Source organism: Erinaceus europaeus, chromosome 2 (genome assembly GCF_950295315.1).
Source record: "Erinaceus europaeus chromosome 2, mEriEur2.1, whole genome shotgun sequence".
NCBI lineage: Eukaryota > Metazoa > Chordata > Mammalia > Eulipotyphla > Erinaceidae > Erinaceus > Erinaceus europaeus.
This window is the reverse complement of record NC_080163.1, coordinates 61,462,212-61,477,497: the sequence shown is the minus strand read 5'-3', so window position 1 is coordinate 61,477,497 and position 15,286 is coordinate 61,462,212. Positions and strand designations below refer to the sequence as shown.

Sequence of the window (15,286 nt, the reverse complement as noted above, 5' to 3'; positions counted from 1 at the left end):
TTATGGGCATTTAGACTGCATTCACTTCTTGGTGATTGCAACTAATGCAGCTATGAATAGGAGTGCATATGTCCCTTTAGTGTTTTTCATGTCCTTTGGGAAGAAATGCATGTATAATGTATATATCCTGTATCTTAAAGAAAAGAAATGGATACTTGGAGAGGTTAAATAACTACAGTCTCAAAGGCTAATAATAATTCAGATTCAAATTTCAATTTACCTCATTCCGAACTTCTAAGCATCCTTCACTGCTCCAGGCACATGTCTTGAGATAGAGTCACCACAGAGTTTAGACAGTGTCTGGAATTTAGTGCTCTATAAAAGCAAATGATTATCCGCTGGTTTGAGTAATACTTTCACCTTGGGGTCTTTTTTCCTGGAGCAAAATTATCACACCTGCCTTCCAAAACTTTATCTAATAAAAAGCTATGGGCCCAAGGAACTCAGTAGTAAAAAGATCCTGTGATAATGTCTAGTAGGTAGATGAACGTTTTACCCTCAGGGTTAAGAGCCTAACTTAACTAAGCCTAACTTAACTAAGTTAACTCTGTGTTTAGATTTCCTCGTTCAATCCTCAAGGCAACTCTACAAATTGGACAGTATTGGACTGTTATTATCCCCATTTACAGACGAGGAAACTAAAGTGCAAGGAGAATTTTTTAAATTTTTAATTATAAAATAGAAATATTGACAAGACTATAGGATAAGAGGGGTACAACTACTAACTTATTTTTCTTCACTACTAACTTATTTTTCTTCTTTCCTTTGTTTATTTGTTGTTGTTGTTCATTTGTTTTAAGGCATGAGGGAGTATGTCTGTTACTTCTAAGGCTTGCCACCATGAATTATCATATTTTTTGTTTTTTTCTAGAAAAGTTTATTTTCCCTTTTGTTGCCCTTGTTTTTTAAATTATTGTTGTAATTATTGTTGTTGTTGCTGTTATTGATGTCATTGTTAGATAGACAGAAATGGAGAGGAGGGGAAGATAGAGAAGGGGACAGAAAGATAGATAGACACCTGCAGACCTGCTTCACCACCTGTGAAGCGATGCCCCTGCAGGTGGGGAGCAAGGGGCTCGAACCCAGAATCCTTAACGCTGGTCCGCACCACGTGCACTTAACCCGCTGTGCTACCGCCCCACTCCCGATTAATCATTCTTAACATCTACAGGGGAGACAGATGATCATGAAGGACAGAGGCCAAAGGCAATTCTGGTAAACTGTTCTTTAAATCAATCCAAACGAGGCGCGGAAATTCCTCCTCTCTACGAATCTAGGAAGTGGAGAGCTAGAAAGAGGAAATCCCCTTCTCCCCCGCCCCAGAAACCGCTTTAGGTTGAAGTTACTTATTTCAGAAAATCTCCAGTGTATTGGGGCCCATTTCAGAGCTAGTCTGTGATCTCAGCGAGCACAGCCTGTCCAATTGCCGGTAGTGTTGAAAGCAAGACACAAAGACCCTCTGCAGATCTCTGCGGCGGACGAGGGTGGGTGGACACGTGTGTGTTGCCCGGGATCTTGGAGCTGGGCAGGTGGGTGGGGGTGCTAACATGCTCCCGCCGTTCGTGGCCCCTTTAAGGCCGTCAGTACCACGTGCTTCATGACGTCAAAGCAGGAAGAGTTTGAGGAAGTGGCACTGGGCTGGCAAGTTTAAGTTTCCCGCATTTTAATGTCTTCGCGGGTGGTGCTCGAGCCCCCCCAGTTTTGCCCCCCCAGTCCCCAAGTCCCCCCGGCCCAGGGGACCACTCCCCCGCTGACAGGTGAGTCCCCGGGCGGCGCGGGGTGGGTGGGTGGCACCGCGAGTCGCCCCCGCCCCGGGGGTGGGGAGGGGCTCGCACTTCTCCCTCTCCCTCCTCCCTGGAGATTCCCGGAGAAACTTGAGTCTAGTTGAAAAGCCTGGGCTTCCCGGGCGTGGAAGCGTGTCTCCTGTGTGGATTTTGGGGTTGGGGGGCGACCCCGAAGAAAGGCCGTGATGGGGTGCTGCTAGCTGGGAGCCCGGGGAGGGTCGCGAGGCATCTTGGACCGCGCAGACCCAGCCCCCCCCCCCCCCCCCCCCGCCGTGGGCAGAGGGTGCCCTGGACGGCGGTGCCTTTTTTTAAATTTAATTTAATTTAATTAATTGATTTATTTATTTTGCCTCCAGAGTTGTTGCTGGGGCTAGGTGCCTGCACCATTAATCCACTGCACCTGGAGACTCCCCCCCCCCTTTGTTGCTCTTGTTTTATCGTTGTTGTGGTTATTATTATTGTTATTGATGTCGTTGTTGGATAGGACAGAGAGAAATGGAGAGAGTAGGGGAAGACAGAGAGGGGGAGAGAAAGATAGACACCTGCAGACCTGCTTCACAGCCTGTGAAGCGACTCCCCTGTAGGTGGGGAGTTCCAACCGGGATCCTTACACTGGTCCTTGCTGTGTGTGACACGTGCACTACTGTCCGACCCCCACGGGGGTGCCTCTTGCTACAACACAGATTGGGTGAATCCCCTTTCAAGGTAGTGGGTTGTGGGGAGCATCATCTCCTATGAGTGACTTTCCACCCACTGTAGGCTGCTGAGACAGCTGAGATGGGATGAGGGCAGGAGTTGAGAAATACAAGAGTTTGCTGTCTGTCCAACAACAACATCCATACCAAGTAAAATAAAAGTTGCCATAGTGTTTTCTTTATTTCCCATGTCTGCGAGCAATGCTATGTGTCTCTTCCCTCTTTGTCTCCCAGAGTTCCAAGTCTTCTTGACCATAACCTTTTGCCCCCCCTCTTCCCCCAGTTGCTTACAGAGGTAGCACTGCAGCTTCAGTATGAGCTGGTCACCCTCCCTACCAACTCAGACATGTGGAGCCTGGGAAATGAAAGAACGACTTGGGACAGGGGGATTTGGAAATGTCATTCGATGGCATAATCAGGTAAGGGCTCTTCAGCTGGGAAGAACCAGGGGTCCTGCAGGGAGAGGGGGTGGGAAGTCCACCTCCCCTCTCACTGCCTTTACCATTACATATGTATCTAATTATGTATCTATGCTAACTTTAGGCCATCATGTAATGATATATTGTATAATAATATAATAAAATGACATCTCATAAAATATACAAAAAGTAGGAAAATTTAAAAGGTAAGAATATATTTAATGTAAAAAGTAATTTCAGGCTGACAATATAGTTCACATGGATAGCATCTTGTTTTGCCCTGTGTGCAACCCAGATTTGAGCCTGGCCTCCGCTTCACTGAAGGAAGCTTTGGTGCTATGGTCTCTTTCACTCTGGGCCTATCTCTAAAAAAGTAAATAAATAAAAATTAAATTAATTTGAAGGGATGAGAAGATAGAATCATCAGTAGCACAACAGGGTTTCATGCCTGAGGCAGCAGAGACCCCAGGTTCAAGCCTCACCCCTGCTGTAAGCCAGAGTTTATTATGGTAGAGCACTTGCCTTACTGTGCAGTAGGCTGGGACTGGCACCACATGGAGCACTGGGAGAGGAGCATCATGGCAGGGCAGGGAAGCTCCATGGATGATGGAGGAGTGCTGTGATGCCTCTACCTTTCACTGTTTCTCTTCATCTAGAGTATCAAAGAAAGAAAATATTGATCTGGAAGCCAAGGAATTGTACATGCACAAGACCTCAACACACATAAGCACACACACAAATAATAATGTAAAAATATTTTAGAGTTGGGGACATAGCTCACTGGTAGTCTATTAACACCAGACTTTCGTTACCTGAAGACCTGAGGGCCCAGATTCAGTTCCCCACGCCACCATATTGCCGGAGCCGAGTAGTGCTCTGGTGTCTCTCCCGCTCATGAAAATAAACAAGTCTTTTAAGTGATTCACAGGGAAGCCTAGTAGACAAAAGTGTTGGACTCTCAAGTGTGAGGTTCTGAGTTCACACCTTCACATCACATGTGCCAGTGATGCTTTGGTTCTCTTTCCTCCACTCTGTTTCTCATAAATAAATAAAATATTTTTTAAAAAGCCCTTTAAAAAAAAGATTTGCTAATGCATCAGTTGGTGGCCCACCTGGTTGAATGCACACATTGCCGTGCACAAGGACCTGGGTTCTAGCTCTTGGTCCCCACCTGCAGGGAGGAAGTTGCTGAGGCCACTGGTCAATCATGTCAGAGGGTCCTTCAGTACAGCCAACTGCCCTCCTTTCTCAGCTAGTTGGAAGACATCACAATCCTTGCCCTGCTTCCTATCAACTCCAGGGGGACGGAATGTCCCCTGGAGGAATGCAGGAACCAGAGCTGTAGAACAGAATTGTGCAGATAATGACTTTCTCATAGCTGGCCTTGAAACTAGGGTTCTAGCAAAAACCCCTTTTGTAGGGGGCCTTGGAAACACAGCTGACTTAAATTTGTTTTGGCTAGTCTTGCCAGTACCCACACATTACAGCAGGAGAGTCTGGTTATTCTGTGGCCCACGTATACCTAGGCTTGGGCTGCTTCTAGATTGCTCAAGAGTTCTAGAGTCTTGATTGTAGCAAAGACTTTGCTGCAGGTGAACTAGAAACAGCTTTATTGGGCAGTGGAGATAGTATAATGATTATGCAAAAAGACTGTTATGCCTGAGGTCCCAAAGTCCCAGGTTCAATCTACCACACCACCAGAAACCACAGCTTTTGGTAAGAAAGAAAAAAAAAAAAAAAGGAAGAAAGAAAGCAAGAAGGAAGGAAGAAAGAAAGAGAGGGAGGAAGAAAGGAAGAAAGAGGGAATGGAAGGATGGGGGTGGGTGGGAGGGGAGCCAGGCAGTGGCACACCTGGTTAAGCACACACATTACTGTGTGCAAGGAGCCGAGTTCAAGCCCCTGGTCCCCACTTGCAGGGGAAAAGTTTCACAAGTGGTAAAGCAGGGCTGCAGGTGTCTCTTTTGTCTCTTTGCCTCTCTATCTCCCCCTCTCCTCTCAATTTCTCTCTGACTCCAATAATAAATAATTAAAAAAAAAGATTTCTAAAAAACTATAAGAAAGAAGAAAGAAAGCTTAGTCTCCTTCTAGAAGAGATACGTGCATCTCTAGCTTCAAGTGGCTTCCTTCTGCTCTTGGGACTGGGAAAGCCACTGTCACGTGGAATTTGTTTCTTGCTCTATAGATATGGCCCTAAGAGGATGTGTGTTTGTATGGGATGTTTTTCTAGAATTAGTCCTTTCAAGTTCCTTCTTTTGCTTACAAACCTTAATTTTAAAGAGCCAAAAAGCAAATTTCATTCTGCTTACAAGGCACCATCTACAGTCTGGCCTCTCCTAGTCTTTCCAGCTTCACTGCCGCTCATTGGTTCTCAAAAGGACAGTGGACTGGGCCCTCTCTGGGGCAAGCCTTTCTCTTCTAGGCAGCTTTCTCTACATTCTTACCTTTCCTCCAGCACCATCTCGCATCACCCTCTGCACACATCCATCACGGTCCTTCATTCCATGGAATGGGGGGATGAGTTCTTTTTTGAATTCCTTCCTTCAGCCACACTTATTTGGCAGTTCTTCATACACTACCTTTTTGCCTGAGTGCAAGAGTGTCTTGTAAGGCTCTAGGTTCCTGGTTACCTAGGGTTCTATTTGCCTCTAGATTTCTTTCAGTTCCCTCATCACAATTATATATATAAATGCAGGGGCCAGGTGGTGACTCACTTGCTAAAGCATACACATTACCATGCATAAAGACTGGGGTACAAAACTCCCCATTCACATCCCCATGTCCCCGTCCTTACCCGAAGGAAGGAAGCTTCATAAGTGGTGAAGCAGTGTTGTAGGTAATATCTCTTTCTCTCTCCTTCTCTCCCTTTTTTTTTAAAAATATTTCTTTATTCCATTTTATTGCCCTTGTTGTTTTATTGTTGTTGTTGATATCATTGTTGTTGGATAGGACAGAGAGAAATGGAGAGAGGAGGGGAAGAGAGAGTGGTGGGAGAGAAAGATAGACACCTGCAGACCTGCTTTACCGCTTGTGAAGCGACTACCCTTGCAGGTGGGGAGCCGGGGGCTCCACCTTCTCTCCTTCTTTCTCCCTATCTCTCACCCTCTATCAAAAAGAAAGAAAAAGAAAAAAAAAATGGCCACAAGGAATGGTGAGGCTATGCAGGCACCAAGCCCTAGTGAGAACTCTGGTGGCAAAAATAAATAAGAAAATATATAAATTGTAGTGCCATGTCTTATACATCACTCTCAGACCATATAGTCAGAGAAAGAAAGAGACCTCTGTACCAATCCAACATCTTCTATACCACTCCATACTTCTCCTGGAGCTGTGTTGCTCCTGTGTGCTGGGGTTTGAATTCAGGACTCTGCCCATATTATATACGTGCTAATGAAAATCATTGACTCAGTCAGTTCATAAGTATTTGTTGAGTCTGTTATGGGTAGAATGGTGATTAAGGCCTTTTCAGTTATTGATAAATACTTTGTGGGGGACAGGAGAGAGAGCACACCAGGGAGAGTATGTGTTTTGTTAAGCATGTGACCCAGGTTTAAGCCCTGGCACCACATAGAAGGTGCCATGGCACTGGGTTCAGAGGGAGATCTAGTGCTATGTTGTCTCTCTCTCTCTAAAGAAAAAGTGGCCTGGGAGTGGCAAAATTGCCCATGCATAAGATCCCAGAACTCCCAGGAGAAAAAAAAAAAAGTCCTTTAAAAAAATAGAACCTTTGGGGGCTGGGCAGTAGCACAGCATATTAAGCACACATGGCGCATAGCGCAAGAACCAGCATAGGGATCCTGGTTCGAGCCCCAACTCCCCACCTGCGGGTGGGGGGGGGCATCGCTTCATGGGCAGTGAAGCAGGTCTGCAGGTGTCTATCTTTCTCTCCCCCTGTCTTTTCGTTCTTTCTCCATTTCTCTCTGTCCTGTCTGGCAACAACAACAATAAAATAATGGCAACAACAGGGCCAACAAAGGCAACAAAAATGGGGAAAATGGCCTCCAGGAGCAGTGGATTCATGATGCAGGCACCAAGCTCCAGTGATAACCCTGGAAGCAAAAAAAATAAATAAAAAATAACCTTTAATCAATAATTATAAATGTTAATTCCCAACTTTAGTGGCCTGGGAGGTAGCACAATGGATAAAGCATTGACCTCTCAGTCATGAGGTCCCAAGTTTGATACCTGACATTGAATATGCCAGAGTGATGCTCTGGTTCTACTTCCTCCTCCTCTTCCTCCTCCTCCTCCTCCTCCTCCTCCTTTTTATCTCTCTCTCTCTCTCTCTCTCTCTCAAATAAATACTTTAAGAAATCAACTATAATAAATGTGAGACTGAATAAGAAAAATGTAGAGAGGCATTATGCCAGGGTAGGATGTTTCAGGGAATTGAGGAAGACTTCTCCAAGAAAATAGTATTTAGCAGAGACCAGAAGAGTGGAGAAGGTGAGAGAGAAGGTGGGAGGAGAGTAGCAGAAGAGGGAGTAGCCTGTTCAGAGTTTCTGGAGGGATAGATCATGATAGCTAGACAGGATTGACAAGCCAGTGTGACAGAACGGAGCATGGGGGTGGAAGCAGGTGCAAGAGAGGCTAAATTGTGGAAGGGGAGAGCCAGACCTGCCGGGAGGTTTTGTCTGGATGCAAGCGGTGGAAAGCTGTTGGAGAGAGAGACAGGTCCACTCAATCTGCAGAAGCGTACTAGAAGATGTGGCAGGAAATCCACTCTTCACAAGAACCACACCTTGGTGGGTAACTGTGACCAATTTCCACAGGGTAATTGCCCATGCCATGACTTATTCCAATCACTTGACAGTTTAACTACCCACTCTCAGCAATTTCCATTTGCTTAGCAGTCAACTCACCCCACTGGCTCTTCCTTCTCTTGTGGGGAGACCTGTTCTATGGGTTTGGAGTCATCCAGGGTGACAGAAGATGATGTGAAAACTGGAGAGAAATGAGCAGATTTGAGAGCAGTTTAAGGAGTAAGATTGGCAGGCCTTTGTGGTAGGATAGAAAAGGCAGAGGCTGAGGGAGAAGGAAGAATGGGATGTCCTGGGTAGCATATACTTGCAGATGGCCAGGCTCAGTCCTAGAAGTTCTCAATCATCCTTGGTTAATCTGCACCTAGGGAAATGTCTCATACCACTTTGGGTGCTTAGAGGGGTTCTTTAAATTTTTTTTAATTAGTTATTGGATAAAGACAGAGATGGAAAGGAAGGGGGAAATAGAAAAAGATACCTGCAGTACTGCTTCAACACTTTTGAAGCTTCCCCCCTGCAGGTGAAGACCAGGGGTTTGAACCCAGATCCTCTCCTATAGTAATACGTGCACTCAAGCTGGTACACTGCCATCCAAGTCAGGGAGATTCATTAAAGGATGTTCAGAATCAAACTACCAGATATATGTTCCTCAAGAGATATAGCCTCTGCTCAGAGCCTTGAAGAAGCCTCTAGGTTATCAGACTTAACTCCAGTCAGGTATAATGATGATGCTTAGCACAGCAACCATGCATTTTTTCCCTAACGCTTCACACATTTGCTCTTGTCTATACAAGAGAAGGTGTTTTTACTCTTATCACAAGAGAAACTATACACAAAAGAGCAGAAGTCTTGGTTTCGTCTGTCAGGCCAAGTTGAGTTCGAATCCCTCAGCACTGTCATTTATTGAAAGCCTACTGTGAGCTATCACTGGGCAAGGTTGTCTGCATGCTTTTTAAAATTATTTCTTTATTATTTCTTAATAAGCGAGAGATAGAGAAAGGTAAAAAGAGACAGAGAGACCTTCTCTGGTTTATGAAGTTGCTAAGGATTGAACCTGGGATCTCAGAGCCTTAGGCATTCAAGTTTTGTGCATGACCATTATACTGTCTCCCGAGCTGCTTTATTCCCACTCTGTACCATAACTGAAAAAGGAAGTGTTGGTATCTTTATTCTTATGTTTCAAAGCCCAGGCGACTGAAATGTACCTGCCCAAAAGAGGCCAAGTTATTAAGTAGAGGAACTAGAACCCACACCTGCATCAATGTGAATCCCAGCCTCTTGTTTTCTCCACTGTAGCTTGTAGATGGGAATCCAAGGTCAGAGACTTCCTTCCCCCAAGGACATCCTCAGCACCCCTAAGGGCTCCTTTGTTCCCCTACAGTCATTCTGATCCTCTTTAAAGCACTTATAGGAAATCCTTCTTTTGGAGGATTTTTATTAGAGAATTCCAAAGTGAGTATGTCCTAGCAAGGCAGCACGGTGTAACAGATGGTCCTCACCTCTACATCTTTGAGTTTCTTTTGGCTTCTTAATGAATTTGGACCTTGACAGTCCTTACTGTGTTGTTATTCCCTTCAGTCTCTAGCTCCAGGCTCAGCACAAACTATCCACCAGTATGGTCTAGACAGGCTGATCAATTACACTTTTAGTATGGTCTAGACAGGCTGATCAATTACACTTTTGTGAAGTACAGACTACTTCATAAAACCGCAGTACTGCAGTAACTGCGGTGGTCCTTGCTTTTCGGGAATAAGGGTGAAAATTCACATGGCACACAGACCTGAACTCAAATCCTAGTTCTGTGGTATGCCAGCTTTATGATTTTCAGGCTACAACTTCCCATATGACTTAATTTTTTTTTTTTTTTTTTAGTGTAGTGTCACAGACTGAATTTAGTTAATCTGTGTGATACCATTGAGTGATTTCCCCAGCCGGATTTATTATCGTTTGTTTATTGCCACCAGAATTCTCACTGGGGTTCAGTGACTACATGGCAAATCCATCTCTCCCAGTGGCCAGTCCTTTCTCCACTTTCTTTTTACTTGTCATTTTTTGTTACAGAGGAAATTTGAGAAGGAAGGGAGAGTAAGAGAGGAAGAGAGAAAGATATCTACAGCTCTGCTTTGCTACTTACGAGGCTTCCTCCTTGCAGGTAGGGACCAGGGTCTTGAACCTGCGTCCTCAAGCATAATTTTTTAAAATATAATTATAAACAGAAATTGAGAGGGGAAGGGGGGATAGAACAGAGAGAGATACCTGCAGCCCTGCTTCACCACTCATGAAGCTTTCCCCCTGCAGGTAGGGATCAAGGGCTTGAACCTGTGCATTGTAATGTGTGAGCTTAACCAGGTGAGCTATCACCCAGCCCCAAGCATTTTTTTTTTAATATTTATTTTTATTTATTTATTCCCTTTTGTTGCCCTTGTTGTTTTATTGTTGTAGTTATTATTGTTGTCATTGTTGTTGGATAGGACAGAGAGAAATGGAGAGGGGAGGGGGAAGACAGAGAGAGGGAGAGAAAGATACCTGCAGACCTGTTTCACCGCTTGTGAAGCGACACCCCTGCAGGTGGGGAGCCAGGGCTTGAACCAGGATCCTTATGCGGGTCCTTGTGCTTAGCGCCACCTGCGCTTAACCCGCTGCGCTACAGCCCGACTCCCCCAAGCATAGTTTTTTATGTGTGTACTCTTATCAGGTACATCACTGCCTGTCTTCCCTCCCCCAGTCCAATTTTGAATTTTATTTATTTATTTTTAATTTTTTAAATATTTTCCCTTTTGTTGCCCTTGTTGTTTTATTGTTATAGTTATTGTTGTTATTGATGCTGTTGTAGTTGGAAAGAACGGAGAGAAATGGAGAGAGGAGGGAGAGAGAAAGATAGACACCTGCAGACCTGCAGGTGGGGAGCCAGGGGCTCGAACCAGGATCCTTACACCGGTCTTTGTGTTTTGCACCACGTGCGCTTAACCCGCTGCGCTACCATCTGACTCCCTGAATTTTATTTTTAAAAGGGAGAGAGAGGCAGGCAAAGGTGAGACACCACAGCTTTCTGCTCTGCCATCCATGGAGCTCTTAGTGTTGTCCGTGGTGCTTCTGTGTGGTGCCAAAGCTTGATCCCAGACCTTACATATGGCAAGCTGTGCATTCTACTGGATGAACTATCTCCTCCGCTATATGACTTTTGAGGATACTCAGATAGTAATTCTCTTAGTTCTCAGCATGTCTGGGCAGAATATGGGACAGCCACTCTGTAGAAGCATCTGGTAACTCTCCAGGATGCTTCACAAACCTACCCTCTGTGCACTTTGATTTGGAAAGATCCTGGGAAGTATGTCCTTGGACCCTAAAGGATTCCTGTGAAGATAAAATAAGATAGTGTATATACTGTATAAACATACACAGACTTAAATGCCACTGATTATTGATTCTGTGAAGTAATACTCATGATTACTTGTTCCTGGGCAAAACTAAGCTGACTTCAACTTGTATGTTTCAAAGTCTGAAGACATTTGTCACAACTGATAAGAGTTGGCCTTAAGCTTTCTGAGGGCTACAAGGAGTAGAGTCCTTAATGAGTAGAGGCCTTAATAGAACAAATAACCAGGGCAGTCGGGTGGTAGCGCAGCAGGTTAAGCGCAGGTGGCACAAAGCGCAAGGACTGGAGTAAGGATCCAGGTTCGAGCCCCTGGCTCCCCACCTGCAGGGGAGTCACTTCATAAATAGTGAAGCAGGTCTGCAGGTGTCTGTCTTTCTCTCCCCCTCTCTGTCTTCCCCTCCTCTCTCCATTTCTCTCTGTCCTATCCAACAATGATGACATCAATAACAACAAGAGTAATAACTACAACAGTAAACAACAAGGGCAACAAAAAGGAATAAATAAATATTTTTAAAAATAGAACAAATAACCAAACAATATATTAAATTATGTCTGAATACAGTCAATAAATTGAATGGAAATAAGGGTGATTCTTTTTATCAAGCTGCGCTGGGTACTTACCCATCTTCTGTTTTGAGAGCTCAAAGAGGAGGGAGGCTTCTGAAGGAAATGGAACCAAAACAGGACAGTCTAATAGAAGAAAAGGCAGTTCAAGTGGCAGAGGACACCACAGTAGTTACTCAGAGCTCACTGTCAGACACCTCATCACACTCTAACTGACCACACTGAAGTGAAGAAGCCCTGTCCATCTCATGAATGAAGACCCAGAAGCTCCAGTAATGGGCCCAGAGTCACACACTGACCAGTGAAGGATGAGGGAGTTACATTCTGACTTGCTTTGCCCCTGAGCTCCTGTGGGAGAGTATGGCAGCTACTGAGCCCATAGAGAGTGGGTTGGAGTCAGACCCCCTTCCAGCATTCAGACCCCTTCCAGCAGAAACTGTTCAGTGTTACAACAGTCCAGGATGAAACTCCTGCTATACCTTGGATTTTTTACTCTCTGGCCCGTAAGATCTCTTTGGACATGACTTTATCCCTCCTTCTTGAAACTTAACATCTTGAAGGGCAGGAACTGAGAGGGAACAAAGAGGGTATTATTAATTATTTCTTATCATACAAGATTGGGTGGTTGCCATGGTAACATGAGTCCTGGCTTTCTGAGCTAGGGGTTTGAATATACTTCCTGGCTCCCCATGAGTTTGAATCATTAAAAGAGCTCTAACTTTGGGAAGCTGAGTCAGCTCCATTATTGACTAACTTGCACTTCACTTGTGCCAATTCCAGTTCAGGAGGAACTGGAATTGGCATATTGCACCAAAGTAAAAGACTCTGGGGTGGGTGTGGGGGGGAGAATACAGATCCAAGAAGGATGACAGAGGACCTAGTGGGGTTGTATTGTTATATGGAAAACTGGGAAATGTTATGCATGTACAAATTATTGTATTTACTATCGAATGTAAAACATTAATTCCCCAATAAAGAAATTAAAAAAAAATAGTTCAGGAGACTGAGGATATGTCCCCAAGTTCTTTTTTTTTTTTTTACACTTTTTAATGTGCTGACATTTTATGCACCAGTTTTATGTTTATATACAGAAGACAGTTATTCTAAGGATCTTCATAATCAAATACTTCATTATATACAACATTTTGATACTATTCTCCACTTTGTTTTGTCCCAAAATACAGGCCAATTTAAAATGGTTTCCAGGGGCCAGGCAGTGGTGTATCAAGTTGAGTGCACATGTTACCATGTACAAGGACCCTGATTCAAGCCCCTGGTCCCCAACTTCAGGGGAAAGCTTAATGAGCAATGAAGGTATTGTGCAGGTCTGTCTATCTGTTTATCTATCTATCTATCTATCTATCTACCTATCTATCTTATCTGTCTATCTATCTATCTCCCCTTCCTTCTCAATAACTTTTCGTCCTATCAAATAAAAAAGGAGAAAGGGAGTCGGGCAGTAGCGCAGTGGGTTAAGCGCACATGGCACCAAGTGCAAGGACTGGCTTAAGGATCCCGGTTCGAGCCCCTGGCTCCCCACCTGCAAGGAAGTTGCTTCACAGATGGTGAAGCAGGTCTATAGGTATCTGTCTATCTCTTCTCCTCTCTGTCTTCCCCTCCTCTCTCCATTTCTCTGTCCTACCCAACAACGACGACATGTATAACAACAACAATAATAACTATAACAACAATAAAAAACAACAAGGGCAACAAAAGGGGAAATAAATATAAAAAAATTAAAAAGAAAGAAGAAAGAAAAAAAAAAAAGAAAAAGTGGCCACCAGGAACGGTTCAATCGTGGTGCAGGCACTGAGTCTCAGCCATAATCCTGGTGGCAATAAAAAGGAAAAAAAAAATTGCAACATGAAGAATCCATGTACTGGCATTTAGATGCTGAGATGATTCAGACTAAGCTGCCGTAAAACTAAACTGAGATTCTAGGCAAAATAAAGTCATTACTATCTAAGTTTAATGTTGGTGGAGAACAAAATACCCAGAGCTTCAAATTAAGTATCATAGTCTGCTTAATCGAATTTTGCTTTCTAGAGTAGGTATGTTTTTAGCAACCAAGTTATTTTATTTGGGTGCCTGTTTCATATGAAACATTACTCATGGGGGGAGTGGATATGGATGTTTTAAAATAGCTCCTAGATGGTCACTATGTAAGAAAGTTTATTTTATTGTGTCTGTATATGTGTAAGACACTCCCAAGTTTTGGAAGGTAGGATTTCCCCTGAAATCTTAGGACTAAGTTGAGTAGAAAGTCAGTTGTTGTTTTTTTTCCCCCAAGTTTCTGGTCTAACATCTAAGGGGTGTTGAAATCCCCTACTATGACTATGCTGCTGTTAGTATATTGCTGTAGCTCTTTCCGTAGATGCTTGATGTATTTATATGACCTCTCCTTGGGTGTATAGATGTTAATAATTGTTAAGTCCTCTTGATTGACTGATCCTCTGAGCCTAAGTAATGTCCATCCCTATCTTGTTAAATTTTATTTATTTTAAGGCCTATTGTGTTAGATTGAGAATAGCTCTTCCTGCTCCCTTTTGTGGTCCATTGGCTTGTATGGTAGTTATCCATCCTTTCATTTAGAGTCTGTGTTTGTCTTGTTGAGTTAGGTGGGATTCCTGCAGACAATATATGTTTCAGTTTTCTGATCCATCTTTCCTACTCTGCCACTTAATAGGTGAATTCAGACCATTGACATTTGTTGATATTATAGAATGAAGATACTTTAATGCCATTATTCTAAAATTTTAGAGTGTTCTGATATATGCCATGTTTATGATGATGTGATTGTTTATGAGATTTTTCAGAACTTCTTGCAGGGTAGGCTTGGTGATAGTTGATTCCTTCAACTGTTGAATGTCTGAGAAGGTTTTTATGCCTCAATCTAGTTTGAATAACAGTCTAGCAGGATACAATAGTCTTAGTTGAAAGCCTTTCTCATTAAAAGCTTGATATGTATATGTATATATCTTGCCATACATATACAGATACAGATACATATACATATCTTGTCATTCTCTGCTGGCTTTTAGTATTTGTGTGGAGAAATCTGCTGCTAATCTTATGGGATTTCCTCTGTAGGTGACTCTTTGTTTTTCTCTTGCAGCCTTCAGGATCCTTTCTTTATCCTTATTCCTTTCCATTCTAAATATGATGTATGTGTATTTAAGTCTGGATTAATTCTGTTTGGGACCCTCTGGGCTTCTTTTATCTTGTCTAGAGTAGGGAAGTTCTCAGCTATTATGTTCTGTAGAATGCTTTCTTCCCCTCCCTCTCTTTCTTCTTCTGGTAAGCCAATAATGCGTATATTACTTCTTTTGAAGTCACCCCATATGCCTCTGTTGTTGTTTTCAGTATCTCTTAATCTCTTTTTGAGATCTCTTACTTCTTTCTTAGTGTTCTCTAATTCATCCTCAATCTTACCAATTCTGTTTTCTGCTTCACTTATTCTCGTCTTTCTCATCTCTATTGTTTTCCTGTAGCTCAGCTATTTTGTTACCCTGTTCCAATACTGTATTATGTTGTTCAGATAGTTGTGTTCTTAGCTCAGCAATTTCAGCTTTCAGCTCTCTAATAACCTTGAGATAATTAGTGTTTTGTTCCAGAGTCTCATTTGCTGTTTCCCCATTTCTGATACTACTTTCAAACTCTTTCTTCACTCCTGTGACTGATGCCTCAATTG

The 15,286-nt window shown here is 43.4% G+C and overlaps 1 protein-coding gene across 3 annotated transcripts in view; it reads left to right on the top strand.

The window, feature by feature from the left end:
- The first annotated feature begins 1,614 nt into the window (after positions 1 to 1,614).
- IKBKB (inhibitor of nuclear factor kappa B kinase subunit beta) overlaps positions 1,615 to 15,286 on the top strand; it is a 71,182-nt gene continuing 57,510 nt past the window's right edge. For 2 of the 3 annotated variants that reach the window (XM_016187990.2, XM_016187987.2), the window contains exons 1-2: positions 1,615 to 1,757; positions 2,763 to 2,898. In XM_016187990.2, the coding sequence (XP_016043476.1) occupies positions 2,794 to 2,898 (105 nt within the window). In that variant the 5' untranslated portion in view covers positions 1,615 to 1,757; positions 2,763 to 2,793. Of the gene's footprint in view, positions 1,758 to 2,727; positions 2,899 to 15,286 lie in introns of those variants that run through there. The other variant, XM_007522755.3, reaches the window with a different exon arrangement.